The sequence below is a fragment of the Paroedura picta genome, chromosome 7 (genome assembly GCF_049243985.1).
Source record: "Paroedura picta isolate Pp20150507F chromosome 7, Ppicta_v3.0, whole genome shotgun sequence".
Lineage (NCBI taxonomy): Eukaryota > Metazoa > Chordata > Lepidosauria > Squamata > Gekkonidae > Paroedura > Paroedura picta.
In genome coordinates, this window is record NC_135375.1 from 70,627,945 (window position 1) to 70,649,673 (window position 21,729).

Sequence of the window (21,729 nt, forward strand, 5' to 3'; positions counted from 1 at the left end):
AGTATCTGTTCCACTATATATTTCTGGTAAGGCCTTGGAGGAGGAGCATGTCTCATGGCTTAAGTGCCACTCAGCGCTTAACACCCACTCAGGGTGGCTATCCCGCCCCGAGTACCTCCTCCTCCAACCAGCTTGCCTGTCTGTCCAGCGGCCAACCAATCACCTTCCACCCCCCACCCCTGACAATCCCCTCCTCCTTCTACTTCCCTCTGAGGAAGGAGGCTGCAGATCCCTGCCGCTTGAGAGATGCCCCTGCTGGTGAGTTCTATAACAGCTGCCTGCAGCCTTTCCAGATCCTGGGGGGAGGGGGAAGCCATCCACAGAGTTCTCCCCCCTCCACTAGCACCCATTGTATTCCTGAATGCAACAGGCTTGGCCCCTATCTTAAATGATAAAAGCCCAGCAGTTAGTAGCTGAAGAATTTATACTACTTAAAAATCAGGGATAACATCACACGCTATTGAGGCTTTAAGGCAATGGCACGCAGTGAATTCCAGGATACTTAAGGAAACAGGGAGGCATAGCACTATACTTGTGTTAACCCCAGCCCACATGCTTGTACTGTGAAATGCCATTCAGTGAAAATGCCAATAAATAGGGCTAAGTATGCAAGAAAATATGGAGTCTGTTAATCACTGTTTTCTTTTTCAGGGGATGGGCAATCTGAAGTCAGTGCACTCCCCCACATCACAAGTGATGTGTGGGCATCCAACAGATATCTGAGAATATCATACAACTGCAAACAAGCATGTGTGGAGAAAACAACATTTTTCCAGCAATAAAATATTGCTGTATGATTGCTGGGAAAATACTGACCAACAGACAAACTACCTTAAGACAATAACCATAGCTGTTTTAAATAAATAAATAAACAGACAGACAAATAAATAAATAAATAGTCCTAAATTGAATGCATGGAGAGATCCTCAGTAAGAATTTCCATAAACAGACCTACCAGATCTAGTAGTTCCACCTTAGTTACATGGATGGGCCAAACGTATGAGATACATTACCATGCACATATTGTGTTTGACCAAGCTAGCAATTATGCATAACGTTTTGTTACTTTTGCCTAGCTTGTCATATAAATTTCAATTTCCCTATCTAAGTAATGAAGGCAGATTCTTATGTTCAACCACATAACCTAAAAGAAGAAGAAGCGTTGGTTCATATATGCCGCTTTTCTCTACCCGAAGGAGGCTCAAAGCGGCTTACAATCACTTTCCCTTCCCTCGTGACACATGTCAAGCTCAGAGTGGTTTTCAATGTGTTTATCATAAAACAATTAACTGCATAAGAACTCTAGACAAAGAAATCCCCAAATTTTTAATTGTGCTTACGGAATAATTATTTCTTCTCTTTTCCCACACTTAGCACATAGTTCCAGTTCACAAGCACATGCTTTGCAGACTATGTGGTATGAATCCTTGACAGTCTTCTGTAGACATTTCACACTTTTAAAAGAGAAAAAGAAGTCATATTAGTTTGCAAGAGTGTTTGTCACAAAAGATTGCTATCTACCCATCATGCCAATTGGCTTAGTGATTTTTTTTTAACAGAATATCTTTTTCCCTGACCTTTGGTTCAGGGGCTACACATTGGAATAAGTTTGTGCCAGATTTTGGCTGGTGAACCAGTTTGTGCCCATCCCTAGAAGTCCACCCTCCAATGTGTCCATTTGCTCCTTGGGAACTAATCTATGTCACCTGGATATCAGCTGTAATCCCTGGAAAAATCTACCTACCCACTTGGAGGCTAGCTACCCTACCAGCTAGGTAGAGATTTTATGGAGCAACAGCCATGTTGCACCACACACTTAATGGTTTCTCAAACTGCAAAGTCACACTCCAAATGTAACTTTGGTCCACATGGCACAAATCAGATGGCTGTGTTCACAGAAAGCTTTGGTGACTACTGTAAAAAAAAAGTGAGCACTGAAGTAACATTTGTTTAACATGAGAGAAATATTGCACTGTCTTCCTTAAGCAAACCTAATAAAGGACTGCATGGAGGCAGGTCCATAGTGAATAAAGGGAAGCTGGGCCAATGATATTCCTGGCTGGGTCCCCTGTTCTTCTGCCCTCACGTTCCCCATAGGTTTTATAAGGCAACTCTGCCTGCCTGCACAACTGCCTACTTCCTCCTCCTGCCTGTCCCCAGGTGCAGTCTGCTGCCTGAGCCCCCTCTCCCTTCTGAAGCATTTGACGCATCTATCAGGCACTGAAGCAGCTAGTGTGCATTTCTGGGCACACCTTGCTCCCTTTCCCACAATCTCTGGTAGGGCTGCCTGCCTCAGCAGTGCTTGGGTGAGGCCATCCTACACCAGTTTTAGCTTAGCCTTCTATCCAAAATGCTACTTTGCTATGTACAGGATTTTCCTTTCTTTTTATACAAGGGAGGAGCATTCTGTCATAAGGCCCCCTCCACCTCAGCCTAAAGTGGTACAGCTCAGACTCAGCTTTAGTAATAGTCCAAACATACCTTATTCCTTTCAAAAGAAGTTTTACAGAACACCAGTATGGCAGTTTCTAAACAACAGTAATCTCAAAGGTTATTTACAAGATAACCAGAAAAGCATTTCCTTGCATGAATCATCTAGTGACGCAAACACAGGTATTGCCACCTCAGCAGCAAAGATACACATAAATACACATACATATCAACCTTTCTTTACAATAAAAGCAGCCAGTAATTATGAGTAACAGAGCTTAAATCTTCAACCTGCTTATCAATTCTTGCCTTTCTCTCCCCATGCTGCTTTTTTCCACATAACTGGGGGGGGGGGGGGGTTGGGAGGAAAAACAAAAACAGGAGGGAAAGAATTCTCTCCCCTCTCCAGTTCTAAATCAGAATCTTGTTCGAATAGTATTAGGATTTCCATAGATTTATTTTATTTGTTTGTTTGTTTATTTATTTAGGATCAGGGATCCATAGCCAGTTGGAGGTGGCAGAGCGTAGAGCTCTTCTGGGGGTATAGGCAGGGAGGTGGTCTCTCAAATACACTGGGCCCAGACCGCGTATGGCCTTAAAGGTGATTACCAAAACCTTAAGCTTAATCCGGAATTCAACTGGGAGCCAACCAAGTTCTTGGAGTACCGGCCAGATATGAGATCTCCATGATGTCTTAGTGAGAATCCGGGCCGCGGCATTCTGCACCAGTTGTAGTTTCCGGATCAAGGATAAGGGTAGGCCTGCATAGAGCGAGTTGCAGAAGTCCAGTCTGGAGGTGACCATCGCATGGATCACTGTGGCTAGGTTCCCGGTAGGGCGCTAGTAGTTTGGCTTGGCAGAGGTGGTAAAATGCCAGCTGTGCTACCTTCGTGACCTGGGCTTCCATTGTAAGGGAAGCATCCAGGATCACGCCCAGGTTCCTGGCGGAGTGAGTCGCTAGGAGCTGCACACCGTCCAGGGTGGGCAGGCGTGCTTCTTCCCATGGTCCCTTCCTACCCAACCACAGGACCTCCGTCTTTGCAGGATTGAACTTCAGACGACTCTGCTTGATCCATTTTGTCACTGCTTCCAGGCAGATGCATTTGTATGTAATTTGCAGGCTTGCTCCTCTGTGTAGTAGAGTAACAGGATTTATTCAGCCACTGTTGATTTGGGACAGTTCAAAAGTGCACTTCAAAAAATATTTACCTGGATTAATTTTAAGGAAATGTTTCATACCTCTTACATAACAATAGTTCTTGCAAAGCTTCTAAACATTTCCTCATTGTGCCTCATTGTTTAGAAATCAATGCTCGGACTGAGAATCTTTATGCTTGTGACCCAATTCCACTTCATAGAAATTTCTGATATCTTAAAAAGAAAGAAAGAAAGAAAGAAAGAAAGAAAGAAAGAAAGAAAGAAAGAAAGAAAGAAAGAAAGAAAGAAAGAAAGAAAGAAAGAAAGAAAGAAAGAAAGAAAGAAAGAAAGAAAGAAGACTTGATCCCATCAGGATTCCCCCTCAAGCAAGGCCCCATCCGCCATAAAGAAGCTCTGAGCAGAACATCAAGTTCTTACAAAGACTAGGATGTCCCTATTACTGGTGAAGAATAATTAAACTTTGTCATATGGTCAGATTAAACTAACACAACATAAAAATATTTCACAGGTTGCATGTAATAAAACTGTGAGTATGGAAATATTTTGGCATCATAATGATACAATCCACTTTCTGACAAAGAAAATTAGTACATGCAGGGCATTTTTTCTAAAAACAAAACAAAAATGCAGCCAAACCAGTATATAGAGCACTAAGTGCTGTTTTGCAGAGTGTTGCAACTTGAAAATGTGTTAAAAATAAATATAAACCACTAGTACTAAGTTTTTGACTGCACAGCCTGGTATTTAAATCTCTAATATTTCCAGCTTTGAATCTTTCCATCCAGCATTCCAAACACTGAAACAGCACTGCCAAAATTCATTTCTGACAACATCATGTTTGTGTCCTCATTTTACCAACAATCCTGAAAGAACTCAGGAAAAGGAATACTGTTTTTCCTTATCGCCAGAAATGAAGAATCAGGGGGTCAACTAGTATTTCCACCAACAGATGATTAATAGCAACCAGGCATACAAAACACAAGGTTTCTGGTTACTTATTTGTTTAAAGCCAATTGTAACTGTTATTTTATAGGTAGGTTTTAAAATGTACTTCAAGTAAACCAGTGTGATGGGGTAAGCTTGAAACAGGAGTATTGTCTTGCCACGTTTTAGTGTGATAGCAGAAATATATTACTTTATTTCAGTGATTACAGGCATTTCCCCACCCCCCACCATATTAATATTTAATAAGTATACAATTATTTGTTTTGACAGATTTTCTGTAAAAGTACTAAGTGGCTTTTTAAAATGGTTGCATCTGCCAAATGTGTCCTAGATACAACTGCAACACGAGCTTCTCCTTTTTTCTTTGAAAAGGACCTAAGTATAACTCAAGAGCAAGAATAGCTAGCAGGTGTGTACCCAGACTCTTGTTTTCAATTAGTACATGAACCGTGTACCAGGAGATTGACAATTTATCATTTACCCTCTCCCTTCTCATAATACTAATCCAGAAACTGTTTCTAAGGAACAGTTAGGTGTTTTGGGGGGGAAAGGGGAAGTGTCAAAATGTTATTCCTCAGTTACAAGCTCTGCTTTCTTAGAAACATTTATGTTAAAATCTGAAAGGATCTCTGTGGGCCCACATACTCCAAGTGTAAACAAAATCGCCAGTAAAGCTACCCTGGGCATTAAGGAAAGGAGGGATAAAAATATTTTAAATAAACTTGCTTTGTTTCTTCCCTTAGTTATTATTAAGATAGATCAAATAGTGGCATTGTCTGTATTAGTTTCCAAAATGATTTTTTTTAAACAGAGGCTAGATAGCCATCTGATAGAGAGGCTGATTCTGTGAAGGCTCAAGGGGGTGGCAGGTTACAGTGGATAAGCGATAGGGGTGTGAGTGTCCTGCATAGTGCAGGGGGTTGGACTAGATGACCCAGGAGGTCCCTTCCAACTCTGCTATTCTATGATTATTTATTTATTTGTATAGCCCACCATTTCCAGTTGGCTCAGGGCAGGTCATGAGATAAAACATAAAAAAATAATTTACATACTTAAAACAATATATACACTTAAATTGTAGTATTAAAAGCTGACCCTTAAAAACCTTACTGTGAGAGCGGCTTGTTTATACTGGGTGGCATTTTTCACTGGGTGGATTTTATACTGGGTAGAATTTTCGGCAGTCTTAAACTTGATGTCAGCTGGCTATCTCATGTTTTAACAATAGTTCAACGTAGTACTATATTACAACTTCTGAATATTTAATTTTAAAATCCATGTAGCATGCAATTAGAATTTTCTACATTTCTTTCCCATAATCGTTGAAAAGGGTGTTTCATATTGACTCACAAAGAAAAAACTATTATACATGTCACAGAAAGAAAGAAATCCATCAACTTGTAAGTAAAGCTCGGATAAATTGCAGACATTCCAAATAGTCTTTTATCAAAAAGAACTGTATTGTATACTGAAGGCAGTATCTATTATTCTACGAATTTAAATTCAGAACATTGCACAATTGCATATTCTAGTCAAAATACTTTGGAAAGCACAAGCCTACAGACCAGGCACAAGAAAACACTCTGTGTATCAAGCACAGAGAATGTTGCATTTGTCCCCATAAACCTGCATACATTATTTTACTGGGTGACAGCTAAAAAACAGTAAAATGTACTCACCATTTTTTAGGTTTCGTTAATGGCTTGTACTTGTTGAATTTTACACGCCATTCCAAGACCTCTTTACAATGTTGACACAAACCGTCATGGAGTTTTGCATTCATTTTCTATAAGAAATGTGTAAAAGTTCACATTTATACAGCTGTGTTTGAAAGGCAGATTTCACAAATTACTCAATTTTCATTCAAGGAACTATTTAAGATGTATTAATTACAAACTACTTTATTATAGCCACACTCCAAAAGCCTTCCATGTCACCTCCAGGCCTTTTGTCTTCTAACAGCACTTCCTGCACTGATGATCCCAGAAGCTAATTAGGCTACAGGGCAAGGAGGAGCTAAGCTTCCTGGACATAATGTTGACTACACAGTTCTCTGGACTGTTTTTGAGGAAGTGGACATCTATAACTTTACTGTGCTGGATTTGGAATGCAGCTTTCCCATCTTGCCCCCATCACTCTAGTCAGCCATGCCAACAAATGTGGCCCCAGAAATAGGACTGTGAATTTCTGTGAGAGTGTGCAGTGAGCATCCCATTTCTCTCAGCAGAAGCAACCTTCACTTTTGGAAAATGAGGTCTGGATTTTCCCTATTTTCTTTACAATTATTATGCAGATCTCTTGAAACCAAGTCTTTTGTCTAATATAAGAAGCAGTCAAATAGTAAGTAGGAATGTGCAACTCCCCCCCCCAAGGCAGCCTAGTATGTTTCAGTTTCAGTCTGTTACACTCCCCCCCCCAAAAAAAATCAGGATTTCTGAAAAATCACAGATCCTAATAACAGTACAGTATTCGGAAATCCTGAATTTTTTCTGGTCCTATAGATCCGAGTAGGGAAAAATGGAGGGGGGGGGGGAATTGTATACCTAATTCTGAGCTAGCGAGGAGCACTCTGATCCCCACCAGCACAGCTGATCCTTGGAACAGCTTCACCCCAGAAGCTGGTCCAGTATTCAGGCCTTCTTCTGCAGACCTTTTAAACTTTAAAGGGAAGTCCTTTTAAACTTTAAAGGGAAGCCTGACAAACAGCTGAGAGATGGGAAGCAATCTATTCCAGCCTCTCAGCTGTATCCAGTAATTTCACAATATATTTGAGATTTTATCATGATTTTTTGTGTGTGTATGAACTTTCCAGCATCCAATAAAGAGCTAATTAAGGAACAATAAAGAGGTAATTAAGGTCTGGTGAATCTCTGCTGACTATGGAAATCAATTATGATGTCCCACTGCCCATTGAGGAGGCCACAGCAACTTTTAAAATAATCTGTACATCCAATTAGAAGTCTTGCCTACTTTCTAAAAACCCTTTGTGGGTGCCAAAAAGCGTTATTAGTGGGCCCTACATTGAGTACTTTTATCATAGAGGGTCCCCTGTTGCAGTTCCTTCTCTCCAACTGTGGCAACATTTCTCCGTTCCAAAACTGAGAACAAATTATACTGCCCAATGCAATGTGGAGCAAAAGGAGCCTATGTGGCTCTAGGTAAAAAGGTGAAGAATTGGGGAATGAAGGTTGCGTTTTCATCATTTATCTCTGTTAAATGACTGTGACTTAGGAAGGAAAACAAAAACAATGCAAATAAATGACTGACTATGTCGTTGGTGTTGTTGTGAAAGGTTTGGATTTCTGGACCATTGCTTATGCTATCGTGATGAGGGTCTTCTCTCAGGAGGTGGTTTGTACCTCACAGGTGTAGGGAAAAATGTGTTTGCGAAGAGCCTTGCAAATCTGGTGCAAAGGGCTTTAAACTAAATCCAGAGGGGGAGTTTGATAACAATAACCTAGTTTCATAACAATAACTGAAGATTGTAACCCTGCAGATTTACATGGAATGGCACTTATGGAGGGAACCACTAACTTACAGGCAAATAGAAAAAGTAAAATCCTGGGACACAAATGAAGGATTACGATGTCTCTACACCAGTGGTCCCCAACCTACGGCCCGCGGCCCGGAAGGCCATGGCGCCAGGCCGCGGCTCCCTCCCCCCGCCCCCCCTGCAGTAAAAAACTTGCCAGGCCGCAAGCTTGCGCCATGTGCGGCCGAAATCCCGCATGTGCTGCACTTTTGCATGCACGATTTTGGCCGCGCGTGGCGCATGCGCGCGGGCACGGCCCACGCATGCGCGATACGCAGGCGGGGCAGTTGCCCTGCCAGTCCCCAGCCTCAGAAAGGTTGGGGACCACTGCTCTACACTAATGCACAGAGTATAGGAAACAAGCAAGAAGACCTAGAACTCCTAATAGAGGAAGGAAACTATGACCGAATAGGCATTACAGAAACTTGGTGGGATAACACTCACAACTGGAATATTAGGAGTGAGCAGTACAACTTATTTAAAAGGGTAAGACAAATAAAGAAAAGGGGGAGAAGTAGCAGTATATGTTAAGAATGTATATACTTGAAGTACATGTATCTGAGCATAGAAGTTCAGTTGAAAGTCTTTGGGTAAAAATAAAAGGAGCTGGAAATAACAGTGGTATTACCAGGGGGGGGGGTGTCTGCTACAGACCACCAGGCCAGGCAGAGGACTTGGATGTGATGCTCCTAAGGCCAGATTACAAAGTTCTCAAAAAGGCAGGACACAGTGGTCATGGGTGATTTCGATTACCCTGATATCTGTTGGAAGTCCAATTCTGCTAAAACTGAGAAGTCCAATAAATTATTGAATTGTCTTGTTAACGACTTCATTTCTCAGAAGGTAGAGTGGGCAACTAGGGAGTCCCCAATGTTAGACTTGATTCTCACCAGTAGGGAGGAACTGGTTGAAGAGGTGAAAGTAGTGGGCACGCTTGATAGTAGTGACCACGTGATTTTGGAAATTTACAATTTGGGGGAAGAGAAAAACTACATAGTCAGACATAGCTTCAGGAAAGCAAATTTTAACAAGCTTAAAGTTATGCTGGGCATAATTTAATGGTCAGAAAAAAATTAAGGAGATGGGAGTTCAAGAGGGACGGAAGTTTTTAAAAAATGAAATACTGAAGGCACAATCACAACAATTTCCTTGAGAAGGAAAAATGGGAGGAGCCTAAAGAAGCCAGGGTGGCTCCATAAACTGCTTTCAAAAGATTATGGGGACAAGAAAGTAGAATTGTAACAGGTGGAGAGATGAGCTCCTACTTCTCCTCAATCTTCTCTTGTGAGGGAAATCGTGCTCCGTGTGGCAAACATGAGGGATGGCAGTTGCAGCCTAGGGGTAGGGGTAGTCCATAAACACCTAGTTTCTTTAAAAAGGAACTAGGGGGTCTTAGCAAACCATACATTGAAAATGAGTCAGTAGTGTGACTCAGTGGCTAAAAAGGCATATGGGATTTTGGGCTTTATCAAAATAGGTCCAGGTCACATGAGGTGATGATATCTGGTTAGACCTCCCCTAGAATACAGTGTTCAGTTTGGGGCACCACTTTTGAAGAAAGATGGAGAGAAATTGGAGCAAATTCAGAGAAGGGCAACAAAAATGGTGAGGAGTTTGAAGACCAAGACATATTAGAAAAGGTTGAGAGCTTTGTTTAGCTGGGAGAGAAGATGACTAAGAGTGATATGATAGACATCTTCGAGAACTTGAAGGGCTGTCACATAGAGGATGGAGCAGAGTTGTTTTATTGCCCTGGATGGTCGGACCAATGGGATGAAATTATTTTGAAAGTATTTTCAGTGAAACATCCTAAAAACGTTCCTGACAGAGCACTTTCTCATTCGAATAGGCTTCCTCAGGAGGTGGTGGATTCTCCTTCCTTGGAAGTTTTTAAACAGAGGCTAGATAGCCACTTCACAGAAATTCTGATTCTGTGAATGTAGACAGATTGTAAGGGGTTGGGCAGAAGGGATTGTGTCCATCCTTGGCTCCTGCGGCCCTTTCTTGTCAGACTGGCCATGGATTCTGTTTTTTGGGGGGCATAATCTGGGCATAGGTGGGAAGGTAGTTGTGAATTTCCTACATTCTGAAGGGGATTGGACTAGATCAGTGGTCCCCAACCCCTGGTCCGGGGACCTGGGACCGGTCCGTGGATCAGTCAGTACTGGGCCGTGGCTCCTCCTCGTCCTTCTCCCTGGCTGCTGCCTCGGGGGCTGCCCTGCCACTCTGACGCTGGCTTACCTCTGGTGCTCTCCAGCGGCCGCCATGGCTGGGGCTCCCCCTTGGAGTGGCACTGAGCAGCTGCTACTGGCAGCGCTCCCCCCCAGCGGGCGGCAGGAAGTCAGGGTGCCAGCGGGAAAGCAAGTGGAGCAGGGGCTCAGGCGGCAGCAACGTCCCTCAGCAAAAGACTACCCCCCCCCCCCGGGCCTCAGTAAAATTGTCAAGCGTTGACTGGTCTCCAGTGATAAAAAGGTTGGGGACCACTGGACTAGATGACCCTGGGGATATATTCCAACTCTATGATTCTATGTCTCATTCATCCTACTGCCCCAACTTCCCTTCAGGAAGATGCTTACTCTTTCTTACTATTTAGTCTTCAAGCCTCCTATAGCAACTCCTAAAATAGAGGGAGTTGCATCCTATCATTCTCCTAAGCTAAGCCCAGTGCCTCTTCCATTGGAGAAGAACTCCAAACTTATCTACTAGGAATGGTAGAATATACCCAGTTTTTACTACCCTCCATTTAGAATCTCTTTCACACTTCTTGCCAGCCAAAGAGTCTGAAGAATAGAATCAACAGTTGTACCAACAGATAAGCTAGCAAAGCTTGTACATTTATAACAGTAGAGAACAACTGAAGTTAGAAATCACCTCCTTCTGTGATGTGAATAACTTCTCACTTTTCAAATAAACAGAGCATATTACGGTGACAATTCCTTGCACCCACACTTTTGGCTCCCAGATATGATAATTATGACGCCTCAGTGTTCTTAAAGCACATTTAAAATAACTAAGTAATTTAATAGTCTTACACTATGAGCGATTACAAGCTTATTAAGAACTATAGCTCTCTTAGATATGTCCACTGCTACAGCTCCCAATCTGCCAATGGAATTCAATCTGCTGACTGAATGCAAACATTTATACCTCATGCTCCCATCTTTCTTTCCACAGATGAGTCTTGCTTGGCTTTTCAACCACAGTATCTACAGCAGTGAAAATTACTAAGAAAAGTATGTTTGTATGAACAATTCTCTTACACTCTTATAAAATTTAACGCTACAGAAGAACCAGGGCCACAGCACCAGGAAGGAAGCAGGGGACGGAGGGGGGAGAGAGAGCACAAAACGAGAAGAACCACACCCAAGTTACTTACAGTAAAATAACATGCTTTCCCCCCACCCCAGCATAACGAATCAGAGGTAGCATTGAAGCCTGCAAACAGGACTCAGGATCATCGTTGTAAGTATAATCTAGCAATTTGACAGGGGGGGGGGAGTTATGCATATAATTAATTCAATATTATAGGGGAGACAAATCAATGAAGAATATTTTGTAGAGGTATAACACCAACTCCTCTTTTCTTAAATTAAACACATATGAATGGCACCAGTTCAAAAGCTGAGAGCTCCCTTTACCCTGCTTCCGGTTTCTTTGTCCCTCATATCTAGGGATGAGGAGTGGCTTGACTGGGGCCTGACAGGGCCCATAGATTCCCTTTGGTAATTAACTGGAAGATCTTTCCTTCATAGTCTGCTTTAGGAAGGGGAAAATATGCTGGTAGCAAATTAAATGGCCTGTAGGCAACTTATACTACCAGTCTGGACCTCAGGGTTGCTGGTATCTGTCAATGCTACAATGACTGCTTGGCTTGAGAAAGCCCTGAGCCACTCTGTGTTGATGTGTTAGGAGGCTTCGGCCTTGAAAACTGAGCCTTGGATGCTGGTGTATCTGCCATCCATTTTTGGGGGGAGCAGACTTTTTTTGGCTCTGTAGTTTACTCTGTGCACTCATCAGTCAGGGATGACCCTAGAGATGTGCCCACTGGCACTCTTTGCTCCTGGCTCCCACCATCAGCACAGCACTTCACTTAGCATGCTCATGGGCACTCTTTCTTCACCAGGCAATGCTGTCTGTTTAGGGGTAGTGCCAGCCAGCCCACTGCCTCTATCCCTCAGTCAAAATGAGCACCTTGCAATCAGCTTCTAAGAGAAATCCATCACTCTTTTCAACTTTTCAACTTGTGGGTATCGCTCTTAGAATCATAGAATAGTTGAAAGGGATGAATGGGTCATCTAGTCCAACTCCCTGCACTATGCAGGACATTCACATCCCTATCTCTCATTCACTGTAACCTGCCACTCCCTTAAGCTTTCACAGAATCAGCCTCTCTGTCAGATGGCTATCCAGCCTCTGTTTAAAAATTTCCAAAGATGGAGAACCCACCACCTACCAAGGAAGCCTGTTCCACTGAGAAGCTGCTCTGTCAGGAACTCCTTCCTGATGTTTAGATGGAATTTCTTTTGAATTAATTTCATCCCATTGGTTCTGGTCCGTCCCTCCAGGGCAAGAGAGAACAACTCTGCTCCATCCTCTATATGGCAGCCTTTTAAATACTTGAAGAGGGTTATCAAATCCTGTCTCAGTCAGCTCCTCTTCAGGCTAAACAAACCAAGGTCTTACAAACATGGTTCATATGTCTTGGTCTCCAAACCCCTCACCATCTTTGCTGCCCTCCTCTGGATATGTTCCAGTTTGTCTAAATCTCTCTTCAACTGTGGTGCCCCAAACTGAACACAATACTCCAAGTTAGACCAAACCAGAGCAGAGTAAAGTGGTACCATCACCTCTCATGATCTGGACACGATACTCCGTTTGATACAGCCCAAAATTTGGCACAGTTAAAATGGCCAACACCAAAGGGCTGGTGTTAAGATCAATGTACTTTTCCCCCTGAGAGGATGCTAGCTGTTAGGACCTGAAGGAGGGGAGGGGGCAGGAAGAAGAGTGAGATAGACAGGATAGATAGTCAGGAGCTAAAGGAGGGGGCAGGAAGGAGAGTGTGATAAATAGGTAGAAGATATATGAAAAAGGATAAAGAGCTGATAGAGAATTAAGTTGAGGGAATAGGAGTCCTCAGGCTAGCTGTTCTCACTGTTTGATGCAGGAAGAAAACTGGAGACGGAGCTTGTTCCACTGAAGGAGACAGGAAGAAGAAGAAATTTTTTGCTCCTGGCTAAAATTATTCAGATATCAGAGGAGAAACTCCTGTTTTTTTAAAAACAATATATATGAATGAATGGCACCAGTTCAAAAGCTAAGAATTCCAGACTTGTTGAGTGAAGCAGATTAGCTGGATTAGTGCACAGTAGCAATCATTACTAGAACAAAAGGGATGCCGCTGGCTTAAAAATCAAGTTGCCAGAATATAATTATAAGAGTTATAAGATTCTTAAACAAATACTCCACTAATTTCAAAAGCACAATCTAAGGAAATTTGGAATACAGTACAGAAAAAAGTCACCTAATTCTCTCTTGTATAACACCTGCAATACTTGCTTACATGCTTGTTTTATGTACACTTTCATGAACAAAATGTACTTTAAAAGAATTAATCAAATTTAGGAACCATCAGCTTTCTGAGAAGTGCCTGACATCCCAAAATTATACAATAGTTTTTCTGCAACCACATGTTGCATATTAAGCAGATCAATACCCTGCTTTTTATCAGTAGGGGCCAATAAACCTATAGGATTTCAGTTATCAATCACAAGATCGATATAAATTCACAACATCAAGCGGTATAAAGTAACAAATCAACAATATTAAGGAAACAATTTTAAATAAGCCTTAACGCAATTTGGCAACCACCTCTATTATATCAGGGTCACACTCATTTAATAGAAGCTGACACACAAATCTCTTTGTTTACATTATTCCTGTTCTGCAGAATGGCTAAGAAAAATTTCCAGTGAGATACTTGGATACATTCTAAAATTATATGCTGTATTATATCGGGCAAGCCCACACCACAGGGACAAAGCTTTTCATGCAGAGAGATGGTGGTACCTTCCAAATAGAACCTTAGAATAGAATCTAATGTACAAAAGTAATTAGCCATTTTTCCGAATTGAGATTGCTGTCCAATTCTAGAAGCAGAACAAACTGCAAGCTGAAGTGGAAAAAGTGTGTGGTACTTGGAAGTCTAACAGTCTCTGTTTAACAGAGCTAAAAATAGAGAGTTCATCAAGATGTAACATAGAATCCAAAGAAATCCAATTTGATTGAGTTTATATTTAATTACTAAGGACCAGGTAGATATATATTGATAACTTATTAGTTGGGATAGTAAGCTACCTGGCTCAGATCTAAAATATATTTCAACCATTATTTAAGCAACATGAGCCAGATTTTGACCCAATTCAGCACAAATGGACAAATAAGAAATACATTTAGGGGCTTCCAGAATTTGGTGAAAGAAAATATTATTATTATTATTATTATTATTATTTCGATTTATTTCCCGCCACTCCCAAATGGCTCGCGGCGGGTTACAATAGCTTGGACAACTTCAATATTACTATTGAAGGTCTCGGTCCAAACAGGGATACCAAACAAATTTTGAGATAAAAATTTGGCCTTGAAGGTCTTGATGGCCACTGGAATACACTGATTACCTCTGAAAAAGTAGAACTATCTAATCTGGGTAGCCTAGCCACTAGCCAAATTTTGTGTCTTATTTCTGTGCATTAACTTGCTCAGTTCCATGGCTGCCTATACTCCATTTCAAAGGGTGACTGAAATACTATTTATTGGTGCTATTCATAATCTAGGACACAACCGTCTTTGAATACGGTTCTCCTCCCACTGAAGGAACAAGTATGCAACTGGTAGAGGGATGTTAAACCCAGATCAACAGTTCAGATGCCATCTGTGTAGTACCTTTAACCAATTGATTCATTAAGTTGAAGCCCATCCTCAGGAAGCACGTCCTTGTTATTTCCAGGTTCGATGTAATGTACTCTTGAAGATGGTTTCTCCCTCCAGTTATCCCAGAATAAAACAGGGACTACAAACTCTTGTGGGTTGTAGATAATATAGCAGAGTAGCGGTTAAAGATCTTCAGGTGCTGGCTGTTTATTTCCAGTTTCAATTCAAGCTACTGTTTTTGACCTATAAAGCCTTATACAACCTTGAACAACCTTATACTGTCTGCAGCGGTACAGTCCTGACCAGGCACAATATCGATCATCTCAAGCCCTACTTTGTGGTCCCTTGCCTTGAGAAGGGAGGTATCTGGTTGCAGAGTACAGGATCTTTTCCCATCCTGCTTTTCCTTCTCCTTGAAGTAACTGGGGGTTGTTGTGTTTTTAAAGGCAGATTCAGGTGGGTAGCCATATTGACCTGAAGCAGAACAAAATTTGAGTCCAGTGGCACCATTATGACCAACAACATTAAGTACAAGGATTTATGCATATGCACACTTCTATAGAATAAAACTTTGTTTTTTTCAAGGTCAGATCAAGACATTTTTTTAAGTCACAGCTAGCTTTTAACTGATGAATTGTTTCTTTTGACCTATTTCAGCTGAAAAAGCCAGACAAATCAAGAAGCAAGTTTTATGTAGGACAACTTTTGACTCACTCTTGAAAATCTTGCAGCTAAATAAAGCAAATAGCCACAATGGATAAAATCTAAAGGGTGAGTAGGCTGCAATCCTGACAGTATTATATTGTTGAAAATATTTGCCACAGAACCCAGTAAACCTTTATTTTGAAAAATCCACTATTTTAGTATTATGCATATTACTAGTAAAAAAGCCCATTTGTAAAAACGGGCAGAGTTTAGGCATTAGGCGCGGTCCTCCTATCGTACTTGCAGTGGCTGGAGGAAGGCGCGGCTTGGAAGGGGTGGTGGCGCAGCTTGGCGTGGGTGGCGGCGCAGGCGACGGGAAGCACAGATCCTAGATAGTCTGGGCATGCGCCGTGTAGGGGGGGCGGCGGGGCCACGTTGGGGCGTCGGTGTGAGCAACCAGGCATGCGCGTGAGTCGGCGCATGCGTGGTTGTGTGTTCCGGCATGGCGGCCGCCGCGCAGGGCACAGCGGCTGGCGGCAGCGGGAAGAGAGGGGCAGGGAGCAGGAGGACCGGCGGAAGGTCAGTGCAGTGGCGGGGAGCGTGGATCAGCCGTGGGGAGCAGATATTGGCTGTGGGAAGCATGAGTTGGGCTGGGGTTGGGAAGCGCGGGAACGGGAGCTGAGGGAGAGGCTGCGAGTGGTTGTTGGGGCGGGTGATGAAGGGTTGGGTGGAGGGTGGGGGGTTAGCTGGCGGCGGGTGGGTGGTGTACTGTGTGTTGGAGTAGTTGTCGGTGTTGCGGGAAGTGGCTGCGTGTTGGAAAGGGGTCTGGGGAGGGTGGGGGGTTAGCTGGCGGCAGGTGGGTGGTGGCGTGTGTGTTTGAGTGAGTGTGTGTGCGTCTTGCGGAAAGTGCCGGCGGTGTGGGAAGGGTTCTGAGGAGGGCAGCGGCTGTGTGCCGGGGGGTGTTTGTGTCCTGGGCAGGGGACGCGAGGCGGGAAGGGGCCTGGGGATGGAGGGGGGTTAGTTAGGTAGTAGTGAGGTGTTGGGGGGTGGCGGGAAAGGAGCAGGGACGCCGTGTCTTCGACGCGGCGTTTCTGCTCCTTTCCCGAGGGCAATGGGAAGGAGTCTCCTGACGGGCAAGGCTGGGCCAAGCGGGCACCTCCCCATGGGCCGCTTGGCCCTAGATTGGCATTCGCCCCGGCGAGTTTTTATCACAGACAGAGCCCGCCCTAACTCCTCCCCAATAGCCCTTAGGGCTTTATTTAATCCGCTCCGCAGGAGCGGTTAAAGATAAGATACATGCAAATGAATACCACCCATTCCTTAGTTTGTACCAAGAAGGCTGACAGGATAAACAAGCATGGTTAAAACAGCTCATTAACCTCAGATTGAAATATTCACTCACAAAACATAGTGTTTACTTGTTCTTCCTCACACTTCTGTTTTGTATTGATTAGTATGCATGAATGCACGTGCACACACAAAACAATAGAAGATATAAAGTCTTCTGTATTCTTGGAAGCACTCTGGTTTCATTAACCATGTTAACAGTTTCAGGAGGTACCAAGCAAACTTCAAGAGGCAAGACTTGAAAGGAAACTCAGTGTTGCTAAGCAATCTTCTGTAAAGAAACAACACTGCCAACGGCTCCTTCCAAATACTTTACTATTCCATGGAAGTACTATGACATTCCAATTGGAAAGGGAAATGTCTCTTCCTGTCCAATAACAAAGGCACGCTCAATAATGCTTTTATGTACTCGGAATGCAAGAAGTCACAAACAGGAGTGCTTCATGTATGTAGCTGTGAACACTCTTTTGCAAGGGATACTTCAATATCATTCAGCATTGGTAGCTTGTCAAACAGGAACATATCTATGATAAGGCTCAAGAGTCATTATCCAAAACTTGGATTATGAAACAAAACCTTGATATTCATTTCCTGCTTGATATATACTTCCCACGCCAGTTTTGTTTCTGCAGAAGCTAAATTTTGAATGACATTTGTATATTTACTTCATAGTTGACTAGCATTTATTTTATGTAAAACAGTATGCATAGCTTCTTAAATCACACGGGCTAAAGGTACCCTGAAAACCGAGGGACAGAAGAATAAGACAAAAAGTGATTCAACCAGTTGACTCTTTTATGACTTTATGGGGCTATCCTATAAAAGGAAACAAATTGGAAAGGGTACACAGCTACAAAACCTGTGGAGCCCCACCTTGGTGGTAGTAGAAACTGCATCAAGTCACAGTCAACTTATGACAGGCAAGAGATATTCAGAGGTAGTCTGCCACTGTCTGCTTCTGCACAGCAACCCTGGACTTCCTTGGAGGTCTCCCATACAAATACTAGCCAGGACCAACCTTGCTTAGCTTCCAAGATCTTACAACATCATGCCAGCCTGGGCTATCCTTAGCTGCCTCAGGTCTCCATGCACTGAAGGGTTGGGATAAATGTTTCCTTTTTGCCACAAGCCAAGCTCTTCTTTTGCAGGTAAGTAAACAGACATTCCAATGTGTACACATCCAGAGGGGCACAATAAAAAATAAAGTATTGACGTAAATGTATTTCCTTGTGATAACATATGGAATGATAAACAGGGAAACGTATGATTTAAAAATCACTGAATAATTTAAAAGTACGAAAATATATACTTCATACAACAATTGGAAAAAGCTGTAGTTAATACTTATAGACAACTAAGTGTGGAATTAGAATCACTGAATGCTACTGTTCTGGAAAGAGAAATAAATACTAATTCTTCAAACAAAAAGCTGTTAAAAAAATTAGAATGTCCCCAAAAGTTTGTGGCAAGAGCCTCTTGTGGCGCAGAGTGGTAAGGCAGCAGTCTGAAAGCTCTGTCCATGAGGCTGGGAGTTCAATCCCAGCAGCCGGCTCAAGGTTGACTCAGCCTTCCATCCTTCCGAGGTCGGTAAAATGAGTACCCAGCTTGCTGGGGGGTAAACGGTAATGACTGGGGAAGGCACTGGCAAACCACCCCGTATTGAGTCTGCCATGAAAACGCTAGAGGGCGTCACCCCAAGGGTCAAACATGACTTGGTGCTTGCACAGGGGATACCTTTACCTTTACCTTTAAAAGTTTGTGGCATGTTTTCTGCCTCTGCAAGGTTAGTCACACAAAGTACACTGGATAAAGTTTAATTTAGGACTAAAGAAAGATTGGGATTCTCTAGATTATGTTAGGTTTTCAGAATCTATGCATCACCTGGAATATAAAAGCTATATTTCCAAAAAGAAATGTAATTTATGTTAGGCTGCTGAGTAAGCTTCACCACAAAGTCTTAAATGAAGACAGATCATTTTTCTCAATAGAAAAGATGGCTGGGGCAGTTTCAGATAAACAAGCTACTTGCCAGCTACTTGTTCTTTAGAATAGAATAAAGGTGGGGAAGAAAAAACACATTATGGAAGGGCATATCTGCATAAGGCCATCATCAAGCAGCAGACATGCCAGCTAGCTTAAACCATTTATACTACACAGCACAAGAAGATGAAAAGTAGAGCCATGAGAAGCAAGTGTCTCAGTCATCCAAGATGAACCACATCAGTTATCTGTATGCTGGACATTTTGTCACATCTGTTCTGTTAGCACTAACATACAAAACCAAGAGTAAAGACAATCTTCTCTGTTCTGCTTATGCCCACTTCTCTTTTTCATTCAGTGGACCTAAAAAGCAAAAGCAACTCCAATATGGGTTGGTTTCAACAAGAGAATAAACACATAGCATTAATAGCTCAAGTATGTGTTCATGATGAGCTACCTTTTATGAATATTTAAACATGGATTTAAAAAAAAATTCTTTCATCTGCCTTCTGGAATTAGAACATATCAGTATCTAAGCAACCATGGCAATACTCTGTTTCCTCAGGCTAAACATAATCCTGCGCAAACCTTAACTTCATGTGTAATGTTCTTTTATGTCCAAATATTTGCAAATGCAGTGGCTCTAAAAACGTATGGGCAGAACTGTGTGCTTTGCACAATTTAAAAACTATTAGAATTCTGCATGTAAGCAACTGGAAGTTTTCTCCAAGCACAGCTAAACTCTGCATCCCACATACGTTTACGCAAATTTGCATATATTCCTGTGTTGGCTTCATTTAGTTTGCAATTTTCACTATGCTGCATAATGTATTCTGGCTTTGCCAGTCATCCAGAGGAGCAAAAAGCTTCACAAGGGCCTGAAATCTTGCCCCAGGCATTGAAAATCTATTGCAGTCAATTCGCCTCCTTTCAAGAAGTCAGCAGATTGTCTGTACATTCTATGCTTGTAGTCCAGAGCTAGTTAACTTGCATTAAAAGAAATTTCCGAGATTCTGAAAAAAGCAGATTACCAGATTTTGCATTTTTTCTTCACCTCAGCAGAAACACAAGTTGTATTAATCCTTACTTCTTAAATCATAAACAGTAAAATCTTAAACAGTTATATCCTTTAAATCCACTGGAAAGCAATGGGTTTAGTTCAGTTAACTCTGTTTAGGATTGCAGTGTAAATAAACTAGCAGTAACAGTCAGTCCACCATATATGGGAAATCCCAGCTTTAGTGTCCCATCAAGCCTATAACTACCTCCAAATGCTTCGGGTGCTAATACTTTGTGCAATCCATTATGCAAAGACAATACTCATGGCCACTGATTTCTAGTATCTGAAACTAAGTTATGAATTCATTTCCAAATGAAATTTCTGAACTACTGGGAAAGGCAGGAAAAGTAAAGATTTATTTATTTCATTATGATGTGCATTTGCTCAGACCGTTTGGTTTTCCTGTGTTTGGAAAGACCATCATCTGCCAGGCTCGGCATTCTTGGGTTGAAAAAAAAATCATTATTAAATTTAAGAATTTGCTTTAAAGCACGTTGATTAATAAATGTATTATCCAACACCTCAGGAGAGAAGGCGATATAATCAATAGTACTAGCTCGATGAGCAGCTGGATGGATAAAGCAGCCTCTAGAATTATCGAGTTCATTGCCAAGCAGAATGTACAGATTGAAAATAGAAAGTAAGTCTAGGAATCTTAGACCAGCCTTATTTCATCTTGTGAGGAACGATCTAAAAGATTAGCATGTGATGCTATCTGGTTGCTAAGCCTCACTTGATCAGAATGCCCACAAGACTCAATCCTTGCATTAAAATCCCCTCCCAATATAAACTGGGCACCCAGAAACTGATAAATTAAAGATTCAAGAATCTGGTACAACTGGTCCCATAAACTGCCAGTCCCCTGGTTCACCAACCTGGGTGGAATATACACGTTAGCAAACAGTGGCCCTTAACCACCTCCACGTGAAGATCCACTGATATTAGGAGATCCAGTCCTACACTACCAAAGCGTTTGGAACTACTCTTTGCCACTGGCATGGTATAAGGCAGGCAACCACTCAGGGACAGTGTATATGGTTCCCTCACCCAAGTCTCCTGTAAAAATAAGGAATGGAAATCACTCAGGAATTCTGGGAAATCTGAATCGTAAAATTTGTTTCGCCAGCTACCCAGGTTCCAGGAAAGCAACTTTAGTTGTCAAATGTCCTCCAGTATTTTATCTAATTCCCCTTCATGGTCTAAAACTATACAACCATCCCTGGGCCTACTTTCCTGTTCAGTACTTTTCAGATTATTAGCCATCAGCCATAGGTCCTTCGGTTTGCATGTCCTCTAGTGCAGGGGTAGTCGACCTGTGGTCCTCCAGATGTCCATGGACTACAATTCCCATGAGCCCCTGGCAGGGGCTCATGGGAATTGTAGTCCATGGACATCTGGAGGACCACAGGTTGACTACCCCTGCTCTAGTGATCTGCTACTGAGCTGCCAGTGGGACTAAGTAGGCTGCTAGAGAGACAGGGTGATTGCTGCAGGGAGGAAGCTCCAACCATTAACTACCAACAAAACAAAAGTCATCGTCTTTAGAAGAAAACCAAAAATATTAATTTGGAGCACCTGAGTCGAGCAATGTAAATCAGTCAAGTACTTAATAATTACATTTGCTGAGACCCTGTCATGGAATACACACATAACATCCCTAAAAGCCTCAGCAATAGAGACCCTGGGGGGTAATCATGTGATT

At 42.3% G+C, this 21,729-nt stretch overlaps 1 protein-coding gene and 1 long non-coding RNA gene across 3 annotated transcripts in view; one reads left to right on the top strand and one right to left on the bottom strand.

Moving 5' to 3' along the window:
* C7H9orf85 (chromosome 7 C9orf85 homolog) overlaps window positions 1–21,729 on the bottom strand; it is a 37,521-nt gene that overhangs the window by 5,112 nt on the left and 10,680 nt on the right. The window contains exons 2-3 of the mRNA XM_077344807.1: window positions 6,213–6,319; window positions 1,341–1,454 (exon numbers count right to left, since the gene is read on the bottom strand). Coding sequence (XP_077200922.1) covers window positions 1,341–1,454; window positions 6,213–6,319 — 221 coding nt within the window. The remainder of the gene's footprint in view (window positions 1–1,340; window positions 1,455–6,212; window positions 6,320–21,729) is intronic.
* The window catches only part of LOC143841085 (uncharacterized), a 12,346-nt gene continuing 1,715 nt past the window's right edge, over window positions 11,099–21,729 (top strand). For both annotated transcript variants that reach the window (XR_013232554.1, XR_013232553.1), the window contains exons 1-2: window positions 11,099–11,527; window positions 15,653–15,766. This is a non-coding gene — a long non-coding RNA (uncharacterized LOC143841085). The remainder of the gene's footprint in view (window positions 11,528–15,652; window positions 15,767–21,729) is intronic.